General features: G+C 37.0%; 1 protein-coding gene across 10 annotated transcripts in view; it reads left to right on the top strand.

Annotated features, from left to right (window-relative positions):
* WAC (WW domain containing adaptor with coiled-coil) overlaps nt 1–10,339 on the top strand; it is an 86,486-nt gene extending 76,147 nt beyond the window's left edge. For 9 of the 10 annotated variants that reach the window (XM_059404106.1, XM_059404109.1, XM_059404104.1 and 6 more), the window contains 4 exons: nt 2,016–2,134; nt 3,606–3,792; nt 4,887–5,014; nt 7,170–10,339. In XM_059404106.1, the coding sequence (XP_059260089.1) occupies nt 2,016–2,134; nt 3,606–3,792; nt 4,887–5,014; nt 7,170–7,239 (504 nt within the window). In that variant the 3' untranslated portion in view covers nt 7,240–10,339. The remainder of the gene's footprint in view (nt 1–2,015; nt 2,135–3,605; nt 3,793–4,886; nt 5,015–7,169) is intronic. The other variant, XM_059404101.1, reaches the window with a different exon arrangement.
* Nucleotides 10,340–17,570: the final 7,231 nt, after the last annotated feature.

Raw genomic sequence — 17,570 nt, 5'->3', positions numbered from 1 at the left:
CAGTGGGTTAAACCTCTGCTTTCAGCTCAGGTCATGATCCCAGGGTCTTAGGCTCGCTGCTCAGCAGGGAGCCTGCTTCCCCCCTCTCTACCTGCCTCTGCCTACTTGTGATCTCTCAAATAAATAAAATCTTTTCAAATTTTTTTTTAATTTAATTTTTTATTTTTTATAAACATATATTTTTATCCCCAGGGGTACAGGTCTGTGAATCACCAGGTTTACACACTTCACAGCACTCACCAAAGCACATACCCTCCCCAGTGTCCATAATCCCACCCCCTTCTCCCAAACCCCCTCCCCCAAGTATTAGTTTATTATGTAATTTCTTACTGTTTACCTGCATTTTGATGGAGGAAGATAAAAATGTGAGTTTCAGCAATAGAGGCCTTACTACTAGAGCTTAAAACTCATCCTCAGGGTAGTATCTTCAGAGTACAATAAATGATGACTAAAAGTGAAGTAAGTGGTAGTGTTAGTTTTACAGTCATTGGTAAAATCAGCATTTCAAATCCTGTAAGCATATGGCTATCGGTTTTTTGCATTTGAAAATTTTTCCAAGTTTTTTTTTTGTTTGTTTGGTTTTTTTTAAGTGGGCATTCAATAAGTAATATGTAGACCTTGGGAAAATGTTCTTACCTTTCCTTTTCTTTTTTTTTAAAAGATTTTTATTTATTTATTTGACACAGAGAGAGCACAAGTAGGCAAAGTGGCAGGCAGAGACAGAGGGAAAAGCAGGCTCTCTGCTGAGCAGGGAGCCCGACTCGGTACTCGATCCCAGGACCCTGGGATCATGACTCGAGCTGAAGGCAGCCACTTAATCAGGTGCCCTGAAAAATGTTCTTTTATGTTTAGAAGTAGCCAGGATATTGAGATTTGTTTGAGAGAATATTAATCAAAAAAATAACTCAAAAAAAGGGGGTGCCAGGAGCACCTAGTTGGTTAAACATCTGCCTTCATGTTGGGTCATGACCTCAGGGTCCTCAGATCTAGCTCAGCAGGGAGTCCGCTTTCCCTTCCTCTGCTCCCCTCCCCCCTTATGTTCTCTCTCTTGCACAAATAACCTAAAAAGAAAAAAAAAATTTTTAAAGAACTGCTGTTGGAGGGTATGACTTAATTAGAAATGGCTTTCAATCTGCCTTTGTGCCTTAATTTGGGTCTTATATTTGAAACTACTTGGGTTTTCTCTTTGTGGCATCTGAATATATAGTATATATATCCCCACTGATAGTCACGGACCTCTATATATGGTTCAAATTTGAGCAGCTGTATTTGTAGAATGTGGTAACATTAATTTTTATTGATATAAAAGTAACAGTAAATCAGAAGAGCTGTTTTAGTGTATTGGAAAGAAAACTGAGCTCAACATTAGGAGAACTAGTGCTATTGTGCTAAGAAAGTAGTCTTATGGCCCTAGGCCATTTTATGAAGAAATTAGATTTTAGTCTCAAAACTAGACTCTTCTAACTGCATGAACTTTATTTGATTCTAATTCTTTAAATCTCTAGATTTTTCAGAGTTTAAGATTATCCAGCTAAATTTGGAGGGGTGTGTGGATTTGGGAACTTAATGAGCATGATTCACACAATTAAATATGTCTATATCGCTAATACTCATTTTATTATGAAACAGGTCAGCTCATGTTATATTAAGAATTATTAAAGAATAGAAATAACAGGGGGCGCCTGGGTGGCTCAGTGGGTTAAGCCGCTGCCTTCCGCTCAGGTCATGATCTCAGGGTCCTGGGATTGAGTCCCGCATCAGGCTCTCTGCTCAGCAGGGAGCCTGCTTCCTCCTCTCTCTCTGCCTGCCTCTCTGCCTACTTATAATCTCTCTCTGTCAAATAAATAAATAAAATCTTTAAAAAAAAAAAAAAAAAGAAAGAATGATGTCATTTCTTAAAAAAAAAAAAAAAGAAGTAACAGGGACTTCTCATTGATAGTACTTTGCTATTATTTAATGACTGTGGTATTTATCTGTGTAATAGAAGCCTGTCTCACCAGATTTTGACATTGCAGGTTAGTACTCCAGTAGTTAAGCAAGGACCGGTTTCCCAATCGGCCACACAGCAGCCTGTAACTGCTGACAAGCAGCAAGGTCATGAGCCTGTCTCTCCTCGAAGTCTTCAGCGCTCAAAGTAAGTTGATAAGTGCTGAAATACTATTCTTTTCATTACTATTGCATGTGGCATTGTTTGAATATTATAAAATATATGTATAATATAATTTGATCTCATTAGAATCCATGGATAGGCTAAGTTTTATGTATTAAAAGATTGACAGAGGCAGATCTTATGTATAAATAAGTGGTTATCTCCAGTAGGGAAGCCTTGTTATTTTTGAAGAATTTTACTTATTAGGATATGATAGGATTAACAGTATGTGATTTATACCTGTAGGTAGAGGGCACCTGATGCTGTAATACTTGACTTGTTGGAAATGACCTCATTTTTAACTTCCTCATAGCAGTTTTAAATTTGAGTATTGGTGAAGCCAAAAATGTTAAATCTAAAACTTGGTCCAATATTTCCCAACTGGTATGTGTTAGGTTTTCCTCATAGCTTCAACTCTGACCCCTGTATGGAATGCTTGTCAGATAGGGCTGTATTGTGTTGTCACATTTCTTTGTTAATTAACAAATACAACTTTAAATGATTTTCATTTGATTGATTTTCCTATTTTTATTTCTTGCTATGAGGTGGCAAAATAATTCAACTGTTGTTTTTATTGTTGTTTTCTAAACAAGCATTTCAGAACTTATACATCCAAATGAGAGTTGTTCCCTTCAAAATAATCACCTTGGGAAGCTGTCTACTTACTCCAGCAATGTTGCCATTGCTCAGAACATTTTTGGGAAATTCTTCTTTTAAATTGTCTTTAGAGGCTGCAGTATTATTTTAAATATCCTCAGTGATGAAAACTCTTCATCCTTTGGGAGATTTAGTTTTTGGAAATAACTGAAATTCATTCAGAGCCAAGTCTGGTGAAGCAGGTAGGAAATCAACTTGGGTGATTAAATTTTTGGTTCTCACCACCATATCCCCAAACCCTGGCCCAAACCATATAGTATTTTAGAAGAATATAAATAGTCTCAGAGTGTTATGTTTTTGGTCTTATTTTGCCACTGAATTCATTCATTGCTGTCCAGTAAAATGCCTGTATTTTGCTTCACATTACCTACCCTCTGCTTCAGTACTTTGTTCTGATGTTAAACAAAGGCAGTATATTTTTCCCCTCTTTATCCACATGTATTTAAGATAGAACGTTCAGTTGTGCTTTATATCTACAACTCTTAAAATGTGACCATTTCTTAGTTACATTCTTACTAGTGTTTCTGGTATACAAAATGAACAGGTCAAATTTGGAGAGCACTCTCTAAATTTAACTGACATTAGTGTTTATTAAAAGGGCTCTTTTTCCCCCAAAAGTGTGTTAGAGGAATACATGATATAAATACACTTTGGATTTTAAATTCTGTTTATTTGATGTTAATATAACAAATTTTTCTTAGGAATTTGGATATCTTTAATTTAGTAGAAGTTATGGACAATTTCTAGGATGCCTACTTGTTAAAACATTGTACACATTCAATTCTGTTTTTTCTTCCAGTAGCCAGAGAAGTCCATCACCTGGTCCAAACCATACTTCTAGTAGTAATGCATCAAATGCAACAGTTGTACCACAGAATTCATCAGCCCGACCTACATGTTCATTAACACCTACGCTAGCAGCACACTTCAATGAAAATCTCATAAAACATGTTCAAGGATGGCCTGCAGATCATGCAGAGAAGCAGGTATGACTCACAGCAGGTATTTTACCTGTGGATGAGTGACAAAAATACAACTTCTACTTTTAGAAAATCTAATCTAGGTCACTGAATTTAAGCTTTGTTTGAAATAACTAATCCCTAATTAGATTGTTTATAGTCACTCTATAAAATATTTTCTAAGTATTTGTTTTAAGGTATTTAGGAGATAATTTGTTACGGTTTCACATAATTTTTTTTTTTTTTTTCTTAAGATTTAATTTATTTAGCAGAGAGAGGGAACACAAGCAGAGGGAGTGGAAGAATTAGAAAGAGGCTTCCCACCAAGCAGGGAGCCTGATGAGGGCTCGATCCTGGGATCATGACCTGAGCCAAAGGCACATGCCACCCAGGTGCCCCTCCCATAAAATATTTTAATATAATTATTGTTATAACTTCCATTACCAAGTACTCAGCATTTAGCACTGTGCCAAGTGTCTTCCACTTCTCAAAACTGTTAACTGGTACAGATAATGAGTTCTCCATTTTACCAGTGAGGCCCTTAGGACCAAATAAATTAGAATACCAAGATCACCCAGTTAAAACAGCGATAGGGCTCAAAGCCATGTGCTTTTCCATTCAGCCAGTTCTGCTTTGGAATGAGGGACCTTTGAACATTTCAGTAACTGCCATTGGCTTCTCTTCCCAGTGATTTACTGACTGAAACTTTCTCTAAGTTCACAGAGTTAATTTGTATCTTATGACACAAGGCCCTTTTATCAGTGTTACACCTGAACCTTACTCTGGCTGACTCAGCATCTTTTAAAAACCACAAATCATGAGTTCTTTTATCCTAGTGCTATCAAATACTAAAATAGGAAATACTGTTTTCTCCAGAAATTGAAGGGGACATTTTTGAAAATTATCTCCCACCAATAGAGACAGGTTGTTTTTTAATGTTTTTTGTTGTTGTTGTTGTTTTTTAAGAAAATAATTTCCCCCCTTAGATTCACTATCACTTTTGTGGATTTAAAGAAGAAGGATTCTGTAATCCTGGTATAAAGTTGTACTCAAATTTAATGATTGTTATTTTGTGATTGTGACTTATATTTTATGTGATCTTATAATCTCTCTAATTATAGGCATCGAGATTGCGAGAAGAAGCCCATAATATGGGAAGTGTTCACATGTCAGAAATTTGTACTGAATTAAAAAATTTAAGATCGTTAGTCCGAGTATGTGAAATTCAAGCAACTTTGCGAGAGCAAAGGTAAGGTTTTTGTGGTCAGAGTTTTTGTCTTAGCATTATATATCTTAAATCAGAATGAAGGATATAAATAAAATTTCATTTCTGAAATTTAAACTTCTCTTTGATACATCCTGTTCCTTAACACTGTAATTGCATTTTAAAAAAAGATTTAATTTGGGGAGGGCAGTGGACAAGGGGAGAGAATCTTGAAGCACACTTCCTTCTGAGCGCAGAACCTGACATGAGACTCTTTATCTCTAGACCCATGAGATCATGGCTTGAGTCGAAACCAAGAGTTGGCTCAACCAGCTAAGCCACCCAAGCACCCCACACTATGACTGCATTTTTATAATTTAATAATATGCCTGGTGAATGGTAATGGTGTCTAGATTTTAATTCTCTAACCCATGGTAAATGCTTCATTAGACTTTATTCTTACAACTCTGTAAGGTACAATAATATTTTAAAAGTGAAATGGTAGAACACTATTAACTATGCTGTAATCTTTTAAAAAAAATAAAAATACTTTTAAAAAGTGAATTGTTGGGCGCCTGGATGGCTCAGTGGGTTAAGCTGCTGCCATCGGCTCAGGTCGTGATCTCAGAGTTCTGGAATCGAGCCCCGCATCGTGCTCTCTGCTCATCAGGGAGCCTGCTTCCTCCTCTCTCTCTGCCTGCCTCTCTGCCTGCTTTTGATCTCTCTGTGTCAACTAAATAAATAAATCTAAATCTAAAAAAAAAATAAAAATAAAAAAATAAAAAGTGAATTGTTGACAGCAACTAATTATAAAGGATCTCTTCTTCGATTAAGGGTAGTACACAGTTGCTAAGTTTTAGTTGAAATTTCAAATCACTATTAACATTGTCTTTGGATCACCTAGAGATCTCTTAGAAATCTGGTTGTCTAGCAAGTATACCTATTTTCTGAATTGTTTTCACCTAAACATTTATTGTCTCACATTTCTTAGTCTAGTATCCTACTCAAGGATATCTACATCCCAGTAAATAGTACAGATATTTTTTTAATGTGTCTTGCAAAATCAAGGACAAACTTTTAATGCCCTCTCACATCCTGTTTGTATAAGTTACTGGATCACAAGCAGAGTTAGTCTTAACATGAAACTGCAAATATTTAGTAAATACCAAGTAAGATTTTATCCAATCTTTCAATTATAAAAGTATCTGGAGTTATATTGTGAATAGGAAGTAGGATTTGTTGACTCTCTGTTCTGAAAGTACTTTAAGCATATGTAAAACTTGACTGAATTTTGGCTTACTAAGATAGGTGATTGGACTTTTGGAAATTATTTGCAGCCTCAGCTTTTGACACAGTGTGCGCTGGTAAATAGCAGGCCACTTTATGATTACGCCTAATTCTCTGGTACAGGCAGTATGTATCATACTTTACAGAAGAGAGGGGTCAAGGTCAAAAGGGGAATAGTTTTACGAAGTTCATGGAAATCTCTAGTTTGTTTTAAATATTCGTATCAGTTGGACATTGACTCAGCTCTGTTTTTCTGAGCCTATGTGTATATTGAGAATTGTTCTTCAAATTAAGCTTCTTGTATCTTGTTAATTCTAGGCTTACTCTGTTGTGGCCTAGAAAACACACAAAGTATAGGTTTGTCTCATATTTAATATCTGCTGCCGTGTGTGTGTGTGTGTGTGTGTGTGTGTGTGTGTGTGTGATTGATACAGCAAACAAACCACATTTTAAATCAGTCTTTATAGTCAGATTATTGAGAAATCGTTAGAGAACTAGGAAACATTCTAACTTTTGTTATCCTAGTTCTTTAATATGTCGTACATTCACTGGTCATTTTGTTTTAACTCTAATCCATATTTATTTATTTTTAAAGATTTATTTATCTGAGTGGGGAAGGGCAGAGAGGGGGGAGAGAGAATTTCAAGCAGACTCTCTGCTGAGCACAGATGCCCCCATGGGGCTTGATCTCACAACCCTGAGATCAGGACCTGAGCCGAAACCAGAAGTCAGGACACCCAACTGTTTGAGCCACCCAGGTGCCCTTAGGTTAATCCACTTTTAATTACTTAGTCTTAATTATAGTTACTTATTTTATCTTTTTAAGATATTTTTGTAGTAAAGTTTTGTTTGTTTTTTCTGTAACATTTATATATGAACCACACAAGTTCTAATGCTTTCTTTTATTTTTCAGGATACTCTTTTTGAGACAACAAATTAAGGAACTCGAAAAGCTAAAAAATCAGAATTCCTTCATGGTGTGAAGATGTGAATAATTGCACATGGTTTTGCGTACAGGAACTGTAAATCTTATTGCCCAATCTTAACATTTTTGAGCTGCATTTAAGTAGACTTTGGACCGTTAAGCTGGGCAAAGGAAATGACAAGGGGATGGGGTCTGTGAGAGTCAATTCAGGGGAAAGATACAAGATTGATTTGTAAAACCCTTGAAATGTAGATTTCTTGTAGATGTATTCTTCACGTTGTAAATATGTTTTGTAGAGTGAAGCCATGGGAAGCCATGTGTAACAGAGCTTAGACATCCAAAACTAATCAATGCTGAGGTGGCTAAATACCTAGCCTTTTACATGTAAACCTGTCTGCAAAATTAGCTTTTTTAAAAAAAAAAAAAAAAAATTGGGGGGTTAATTTATCATTCAGAAATCTTGCATTTTCAAAAATTCAGTGCAAGCGCCAGGCGATCTGTGTCTTAAGGATACGATTTTGAACCATATGGGCAGTGTACAAAATATCATGAAACAACTGTTTCCACACTTGCACCTGATCAAGAGCAGTGCTTCTCCATTTGTTTTGCAGAGAAATGTTTCTCATTTCCCGTGTGTTCCATTTCCCTCTGAAATCCTTGATCTGATTTTATCCATTTTTTTAAGGCTCCTCTTTTTCTCCTTTCTTAAGGCACTGTTGCTATGGCACTTTTCTATAACCTTTTCATTCCTGTGTACAGTAGCTTGAAATTGCAGTGATCGAGCATAACCCACTTGTTTGTATAAATTATTGAGATCCATTTGCACCCTGTAAGAATGGACTTAAAAGTACTGCTGGGCATGTGTGCTGAAAGTACATTGATTGCTCACATATAAGGAAATGGCCCAATGAACATGGTTGTGGGAGGGGAAAGAGGAAACAAAGCTAGTCAGATGTGAATTGTATCTGTTGTAATAAACATGTTAAAACAAACAAAAAATTGTTATTTTTCTTTTCCTTCGGTCAGTGCATATTAGAATTTGAACTACCTGGGGATTCTTTATCAGAACTATTCTTGTTGAATATTTATACTTAATTGAAATAATTCCTTAAGGGAGGTTTTGTTTAAAGCATATTAACAGGAAATTGTGTATAAGATATTTAATGAAATACAAAATTCAACAAGAATGATTAAGTCACTTCCCAAGTGGTTGTCATTTGTTATAAACCCTGGTTTAACCTGTCTTGCTATTATGACATTTCATTTTGAAGGATGTTTGTGTTGTAGCTAACTGTTCAAGTCTGGTGCTGACTGCTGTTCTTAGCCATCACAAAACGCTAAATTTGTGTAATTGGAGCTTCCTTCTGTTATCTGGAAATGGTGGGAAAGCTCAGCTTTGTATATTGTTTCCTAAAGTATATTAAAATAAAAAAAGAAACTATTGCTACTATAAAATTACCTTGGCTTTTTTTTTCTTTTCTAAAATATTGGTCACATGGCCTTAGCATGACACTGCCAGTATTTATCAAATCACAAGGGTTTCTTTATGCAGAAAATTTAATTTAATTTCAAAATCTTACCTGATCTAGAGACTTATATCCTGTTGAGGCAGATATATTTATGTGCTTTCAGAACTGCCAGCACCAAGGGCTTATTTTGTGATGTTAGACAATGTTGCATTTTTGGATATGAAAATCCCAAAATTGCTCATGTGCTTTAAGCATATTTAAAGTATAGATGATAATGCTCAGACCTTTCAGGAAACTCAAAAAGTAAAATGTAAGCAATAGTATGAATGATATTTTCTAAAATACGAAAAGAAAATGTTCCAGTGTAGTTAAGAGGAATTAAAATCTTACACTGGAAACTTTTTGTTGTTGTAACTTGAGCATACTTTTAAAATGTAAGAAAAGACAAATGTCAAATCCTATCATGAAATGTTCATACCTGTAAGATTGTTAATAACATTCTCTGGGCTTGATTAGTGCATGTAAAATTAACTCCAAAGAGCATTGTTAAGCTAGAACTCTCACTGATGGAGTCCTGTGTCTTTCCTGGGAAGAAGTGAGCAATTTGTGATGTAGTAGGCAAATGTTTCCTGATCAGAGGGCGACTTGACTTGTGATTTAAGGTAAATTTGAATTTTATTTGCTAATAGTTTATTGGTCTGTGTCCTCTTATTCCTTTGCTTTAAAAAATGTTTACGTCCCTAAGTGAATTGCTCACATATATATATAGGAGAAGATGCCTAAAATGAAATTTCTTGGTGAATTTTTAAACAAAATTAAAATTTTTGTGGAAATATTTTTACAATATTTGATTCACTTATTCTGTAGTAAATTATTTTAAGTATCACACTTTTAATACATTGTGTCCAGCTACTAACCTTGAGATAACCAGGGAATATTTATTAAAATAGGCATAATATCCTCAAATATTCTTTATATAGTTGCCATGGCTTTGAACGTGTGTCTCATTTTGATTTGCACCTTGGTTCCTATAATTTGGAAATAGAAATACAAAGAGCCCCTAGGAAACCTCAGGGTTTTTATTTTTAAAAAGGACGTTAGTAGTCTTCTATTCAAACCTTAAAAACTGATACTGTAATAAAATGTATTTTGTGAAGGGGGGATCTGTTAGAAAGTCTTTCCTCTTAACCAGCTTTACTACTTTTTTCCAGTTGTTTCCTGTTTAACTACTTTGACTACCTTTTAATTTTAAAACTTGGACTATAGTCCAACTCCAGTTTTTAAGCACACTGAAAACTCCATGCTTCAACTTTTCTTTAAAGACATGATGCTTCTTTTAATAGCTCAGATGAATGGTTTTATCTTCTAAATTTTATAGATCTTTCACACTTAGAAAACCTTGGAAAGGAGGTACTTAAAACTTTGGGAAGATGAATTGTACCCCATTTCAAACAATATTGTTTAAACCCAGTTAGCTGTAAGGGATTATTTCAAAGCGGGAGGTGTTGTGAAGTAATTTACTCTGCAAACCGGAACTACTGTAGGTCAGGACTTAAAGCTACTGTATTTAGATGTGGGGTTTGAATATACAGATTTCTTTTCGATACCTGTAAATACGGCTATATTCTTGTATTTGTACTGGAGTGTACAAAATGACACTTGGAAAGTAATAAATATGTTTTGACTATATTGTGCAGTTATTTCAGAACAGTCTTTTGAAAGTCTTAGAGTGCATGATTTGCATTTGAGTAAGAAAATGCTAAGTTACTGCTAAAATTACAGTGTTTCAGAAGTTTCAACATACTTTCTTAGCACTATTTTAATGAAAATTTTGGCTTAAAGGTCTTTAAAGATCTATAGATCCTCTTGCCATATCCCTTTTTCCTGATCTGAATTTTGGGAGTGCCCTCAAGTGGTCTGCCTAGAGCCCTTGGCTGTAAGAATTCTACTCTTAGGTCAATTTCATCCAGATTGTCTTTAGTATTGAACTCTCTTCATGAGCTCTAAACAGCAGTCAGTTTAGGTGACAAATTCTCTGAAGACAACTCTTGTACTTCAGAGTTTATTCTCCAGTGTCCCTGTTTCCAGAAACTGTTACTGTTACTCTCTTAATGCCCTCTATGTGATCCATCATCAAGACCCGTCCAAACTCTCTCCAAAATGTATTTTGGATCTGAGAGCTCACTATCTCCATGTTTACCCCTCTATTCCAATCCGCAATCCTCTTCTGAACCAGTCTGCTGCCACAGCCTCCTTCCTCTTTGCCACACATTCCTGTCTGTCCTCCAGACTGTTCACCAGAATGAAATTAAAAGAAAAAAAAAAACAAAAACCACCATTCTGTTCATAATCTTAAATCAATGATTTCATATACTACAAAATTGAGATCTCTTACCATAGCTTGTGTTCAAGCCCTTGAATGCTACCACAATCTTGTCTGCTACATTGTCCCTCACTCACTGTAATCTCACTTCAGGATTTTTGTATTTTCTGTCTGGAAAATTTTGTTTTTAGACTTGCACAGCTAGCTGCCCATTCAGTCTCTGCTCAAAGGCCACCTCACGCTTATTTCTGATCTCCCATCTAAAAGAACACCATCACTGTTCCTTCACTTGTTTTCTTCAAAAGAACAGTGCCTGATACACACTAAGTACTCCAGAAATACATGTCGAATATATGTTTCCATAGCCCTTCGGAAACAAGTGACTTAAAATCTGATTTACTTTCAGTTCTTCCACCTTGGGAAAGAAACAGCAACTAGTTACTTGGGTTTTTGTTTGTTTTCTGTTTTTAAAGAAATTACTGCAATTTACTAATGGTTACCAAAACCTAACTCCAAACCAGTTTTATTATTACCATTATGAAATTTGATCTAAGAAATTTAATCAACTGATCCAGTAATAATTCGAGCGCTTTCACAGTAGGATTCTTTGATAGGTCTGTTTGGTTCAGATGAAGCCTTCACATCCAGTCACACCGTTCTGACTTTATAGGGTAGGGTGTGAGGCAAGAAACATTCAAGTCAACATTCTAAGATGTGTCACTAATAGAACATCTCTACTACAAATAAAGTCCTGCAGGAAAATGGGATTTAGGAATACCCTGCTTTTGTGATGGGTGGAAAGATTTAAAAGATTTGACAGGCCCTTGATAACACTCTATGTACTTGATAAACAGGATCTTTTTCATTTTCTAAGGTGCCTAGTGTTTCATTTGTTCAGCCCGTGTGGCTGCATTTGGATCAAAAGTCTTACCTCTTTGGGTAGTTAACAGGATTATTAACCTTGGATGAGAAAGGCAGAATGCAAGGACAGAACTGTCTCTTGTGTATCTCCCAGACCTAGAAAAATGAGCACATACTAGGTGCTCAAGATGTTTGCATGAATGAGTGAATGAAATATATATTTTAAGTATTTAATCTTTAAACGAGTTTTTTGTTTGCTTTGTTTTAAATCGGAGAGGGAGTGAGCACACATGGGGATTGGTAGGCAGAGGGAGAAGGGGGCTCCGCAGGGAATCATCTCAGGACCTTAGCATCATGACCTGAGCCGAAGCCAGCCGCTTAACTGGCTGAACCACCCAGGCATGCCAAGCATAATGTTTTCAAACATTTTTTTAATTAAAAACTTATTATTAGGGACACCTGGCTGGCCTCGTTGGGGGAGCATGTGACTCTTGATCTCAGGTTTGTACATTCAAGCCCCGTGACAGGTGTAGAGATTACTTAAAAATCTTAAATTATAAGGAACCTTGAAAAGAGTCAATCCGAAATTTCAACAAGCCTCTTGCCTAAATGTCACTATTTTTTTTTATTTTGATGTCTTGATAGTTTTCAATTTTATGAACTAAAACTTTAAAATGATAAAATATATTACCATCTTTGGCAAGACCTCTAATTTCAAAAATGCCAATTCAGTCCCAGTGTACATTTCTCTAGACCTGTTTCAGAAGCCCAAGGGTTCCAAAAATACCAAGTAAAATACTAGTAACAGAATTGCAGGATAAGCTAGCTGATGAAATACCACCCACTGCTTAACAAAAGCACTTAAAGAGCCAAAATATTTCTCCACAAACATCAAAACAATGAAAGAAACATGAAACTTCTATGATTTTTCGGAAGGTGGGTGGATGGACATAAAGGAAGTTAGGACATTTTGGTGTGATTCAGCACATTTAATCAACCCAAATTAGAGTTCAGCCAGAAAATAGAAATCCCCTTAGTTATTTGAAAAGGCGAGCGTTTGAAACTAGCGGGGACTAAAACCAAGGCGGGCCGTATTGGAGGACATGATAAAGGAGAGCTGGGAATGTGGACAGAGGGCCAGTATGGAGGGAGCTGGATCCAAGGGAAATACAAAGCTGCTGCTGAAGAGGCCTTCTGAGGGTCGGGGAGAATCCCGGGCTTTCCTCGCTTTGTCCTCTAGTTCTGCCTACGTTGGCAGAACTTAGAAGCAAGAGGGTAAGAGAGTTGGGGACAGTCCCTGCAATGCTGAGAACGGTGGAGAAAGGGGGAGCAAATAACCAGTATAACCTCTGACCCTACCCATAGAGAAAGGGAAGACTGAAAGTATGCCAGTTCAAGTCACGTTTCCTGATGATAGGTAATGGAACCATGTTTATGAAGTTCTAGGAAATGTGTAAGAAAATGTATTGTGACCTGAATACTATCTTCAGCAAATTGCTCAAATAAAAAAGCAACAGTGACTCCCAAAGGTAAAAGGGCTGAAGGTTGCACTCAGGAGACCTTGAAGAAAACAGTAACCGCCAAAAGCTAACCAAGAGGTGAACGGAGAATGAAGATAAAAGCATTATTGGTGACATGGAAGCAGTTTACACTGATGGGAATGTGGTACATCAATGTAGTAAAATGTGGCAAAGTGAAATGATAAAATGGGAGATGGTGAGAAGGTAGGAGGAAATATAAGTGCATTCATTTTTGTCTTAGGGGGAAAGTCCAAAAGTGACTGATCAAGAAATAAAAAGGTCTATGTACTAGTAGACCAGGTTCTCATTCTAGTTGAAGCTTCCATTTAAGTGAAAGAAAAAACAAATGTACAAAAAAATTCAGAATTCAATGTATAATGCATGATAAATACAGAAATAATTGTGAAGAATTTAAAACAAGGTAATAAAGACCCGCAAAGGAGTGAGTGTTAGCGATTTTAGATCATGTATTTAGGAAAAAACCTTGAAAGACATAGTTTTTGAGCTGAGATCTGAGGAATGAGAATAAGACAGTCATGTGAAGCTCATCATATCATGCTTAATGACAAAACACTAGAAGCAGTTCCATAACATTCAAAAACATTATCTCCTCTGCTACTTTTAATACTGTTTGGGAAATAGTCAATGCAATTAGACAGGAAAAAGAAAAGAGCTACAAATATGGAAAGGAGGAAGAAAGTAATTGTTTTCAGTGATGTATATACAGAAAATTAAAAAAGCTATTAGACAAGAATTTAGTAGGAGGGCTAATTACAATTCTAATATGCAAACATTAATAGCTTTGTTACATAGAAAATAAAATGGAAGTATAGATTTAATTTACTATTGCAATAAAATTAAGACATTTAGGAACATCTCTTCAATAAGTAGCGTGAAAATTATATTCACATGCAAAATAATGAAATGGGGCTCCTCTTTTATACCACTTACGAAAATTTAACTTGAAATAGAATTATTTCAGGTCCTAAATGTAAGACCTGCAACTGTAAAAATCCTAGAAGAAAGCATAGAAAAAAATGACACTGGTCTGGGCTGTTTTTTTTTTTTTTTAAGATTTTATTTATTTATTTGACAGATGGAGATCACAGAGAAGCAGGCAGAGAGAGAGGAGGAAGCAGTCTCCCTGCTGAGCAGAGAGCCCAATGCGGGGCTCGATCCCAGGACCCTGGGATCATGACCTGAGCCAAACGAAGGCAGAGGCTTTAACCCACTGAGCCACCCAGTTGCCCCTTGGCTGGTTTTTTAAAATATGATATCAAAAGTGACACAACAAAAACAAAAATGAAGTGGAACTAGCATCACCTGGGTAGCTCAGTTGAGTAAGCATCTGACTTAGGATTTTAGCTCCAGTCATGATCTCATGGGTGGTAAAATTGAGTCCGGCCTTGGGCCCTGCACTCAGCAGGGAGCCTGCTTGAGGTTCTCTCTCTGTCCCTCCGTCCTTCCCCCAACTTTCTCTCTCTCAAAAAAATAAGTCTTAAAAAAAAAAAAAAAGTGGAACAATACTAAGCTACAAAGCTTCTGCACAGCAAAAGAAAAAAAAAATTTAATCTATGGAATGGGAGAAAAATCTTTGCAAATTATACATCTCACAAGAAGATGTTTGCAAATTACACATCTCACTGCATGTTGATAGAAAACAAACAAAGCAACCAAACACAATTAATTAAAAAATGGGCAAAGGACCTGAACAGAAACTTTTCTAACGAAGACATACAAATGGCCAACAGATACATGAAAAAGTGCTCATCACCACTAGTCATCAGGGAAATGCTAATCAAAACCACAGTGAGATGTCACCTCACACCTGTTCGAATGGCTGTTATCAACAAGACAAGAGATAAGGATTGGCGAGGACCGCTTGGGCACTGTTGGTAGGAGCATAAATTGGTTCAGCCACTGTGGAAAACAGTATGGATGTTCTTCAAAAAATTAAAGATCCAGTGATCTTACTTCTGAGTATCTGAAGGAAATATCACTATCTCAAAGAGATGTCTGTACTCTCATGTTCATTGAAGCATTATTCACAATAGCCAAAATATGTAAACAACCTAACTGTCCATCAATGCATGAGTGGACAAAGAAAATGTATTTATAAAATGGAATATTATTCAACCATAAGAAAAAAGGAAATCCGCCGTTTGCCACAATGTGGGCAAAACTTGAGGGCATTATACTAAGTAGAATAGGTCAGAGAAAGACACAGTCCACTTTCATGTGGACTCTAAAAAAGCTAAACCCATAGAAATACAGATTGGTAGTTCCCAGGGACTGAGGGGTGAGGAAATGAGGGAGTTGCTGATTAAAGGGTACAAACTTGTGATGAGAAGATAAGTTCTAGGCATCTAAAGTATTGTATGGTGACTATACTTAAAATTTTAGGGTATACCTGCAAGTTTCTGACTGTATGTTCTAACTACAAAAAAAAAAAAAAAATCAGGTTAACTAATTAACTAACTAAAAAAACTAGTTAACTAAAAAAAAAAATAGGTTAACTAATCTTATTGTGGTAATCATTGCATAACATATACATGTGTCAAGTCATATTGTATGCCTTAAATTTACACAATATTATATGCCAATTATTTCTCAATAAAATGGGGACAGAGAAAAATATGTATATGTCCATGTGAAAAAATTCTTTAAAGCTTTTCTGTGGGATACAGACTATAGCTTATGCAGCAAATATGCATGTTCTAGATCGGAAAACGCAATATTGAAAAAAGTGTCAAAATTCTCAATACGTTCAATGTAATTTCAATAAAATACCACCTTTTTAAGTGAGAATTTGTTAGAATAATACATATGATGGCCTCAAAAAATAAATGTACAAATTACTGGGGGAAAATTTTTTTAAAAGCCACTCAGGATGGCAGTTCAAGATGGTGACATAGGGAGATGCTGAGCTCAGCTCCCCCCATGGCAACATGGAATCTGTAGCTACAAACGAAACAAGAGGACATCTTTTTAAAATGTAAAAAAAAACCCCTAAAGGTTGGCCTAGAGACAACTGCACATTGGACAACAGGAAGAAAATCCCTTCAAAATGGGTAGGAGAGGCTAGGACACAATCTTACCATAAATCCTACCCTCAGTGTGGCATCCCCACAATGCAGGGAACTCAGAATCCAGAGCTCCTAGAGCGGCAAGGCCTTTGGACCCCACATTGGGCATCCCAACTTTTGGGACATGCACTTGAAGATGAGCCCCCAAAGCATCTGACTTTGAAAACCACCGGGGCTTGGGTCCTGAGTCCCATAAATAAGTGCCTTGTGATCTGGAAAGGAGCTCAAAAGTCTTGGGCTCTTGGACTCATCTGTCCCCGTGCTTAGCCCAGAGGCAGTCAGTCTCACCCAGACTGGAGGAGGCCTGGAAAGGTGGCCCACCTGTTTATATTAAAAAGTCAGCCTGAGGGGCAGGTATCTAATTTAACACACACATCCAGGAACCTGCTGGAACCCTTGCGGTGGAGACTGGTACCATCTTTAAACGCTCCCTTTGCTGTGCTCCAGTGTTTTAAGAGGCAAACTTTTGACAGATCTGGTGCCCCAAGTTTTGTGACTGCTGCCAAGGGACACCTACCTCTCTGTCCACTGGCTCTAGTGGCTGGTGGCCCTTATGCTCATGGGTCCCCCAGAACTGTAATCAAAGGAGAAAGTTCTTCGACAGCTACAAGGTTCCAGGGAGGCAACAAGCCCACGAGCTCACTGTTTCCGTGAAGGAGGCCTATTAGCGGATCCCCATGACTGTGGCTGGGCTGGGCTTCTGATCAGGCATGAATCTTGGGACTTACTGTAATCTTTGGCAGGGACCTTGGAGGGCCGGCTCTGTCTTTATGCTCACCCTCCGCAGAGCTCCCGAGCGCCAGTGTCTTCCGGAGGCAGGCTTTAGAAACGGCTGGTGCCTTGGTTTCTGTTACCCTTTCCCTCTCTACTCGCACATCCCATTGATGCTTGTGATTTTTTATTTGGGCAATCAAACATACGTACGGTTGAACAAACTGTGCAACGAACGTGTTAACTACTACTGTCTGGGTTCATTCCCACTACCTGCCTCTCTGCCCCTCCCCGCCCAACCATTTAAAAGCCAGTTGAAAGACTTTGTGGAAATTACACTTATAGACTTCAGAGTGACTCTCCTAAGAGTGAGGCTATTATCCGGCATAACCGTGACACCGTTATCGCAAGAACAGGTA

The sequence above is a fragment of the Mustela nigripes genome, chromosome 6, assembly GCF_022355385.1.
Source record: "Mustela nigripes isolate SB6536 chromosome 6, MUSNIG.SB6536, whole genome shotgun sequence".
NCBI classification, from domain to species: Eukaryota; Metazoa; Chordata; class Mammalia; order Carnivora; family Mustelidae; genus Mustela; species Mustela nigripes.
Note: the sequence above shows the minus strand (reverse complement) of the source record. Positions and strands in the feature narration are given on the sequence as shown.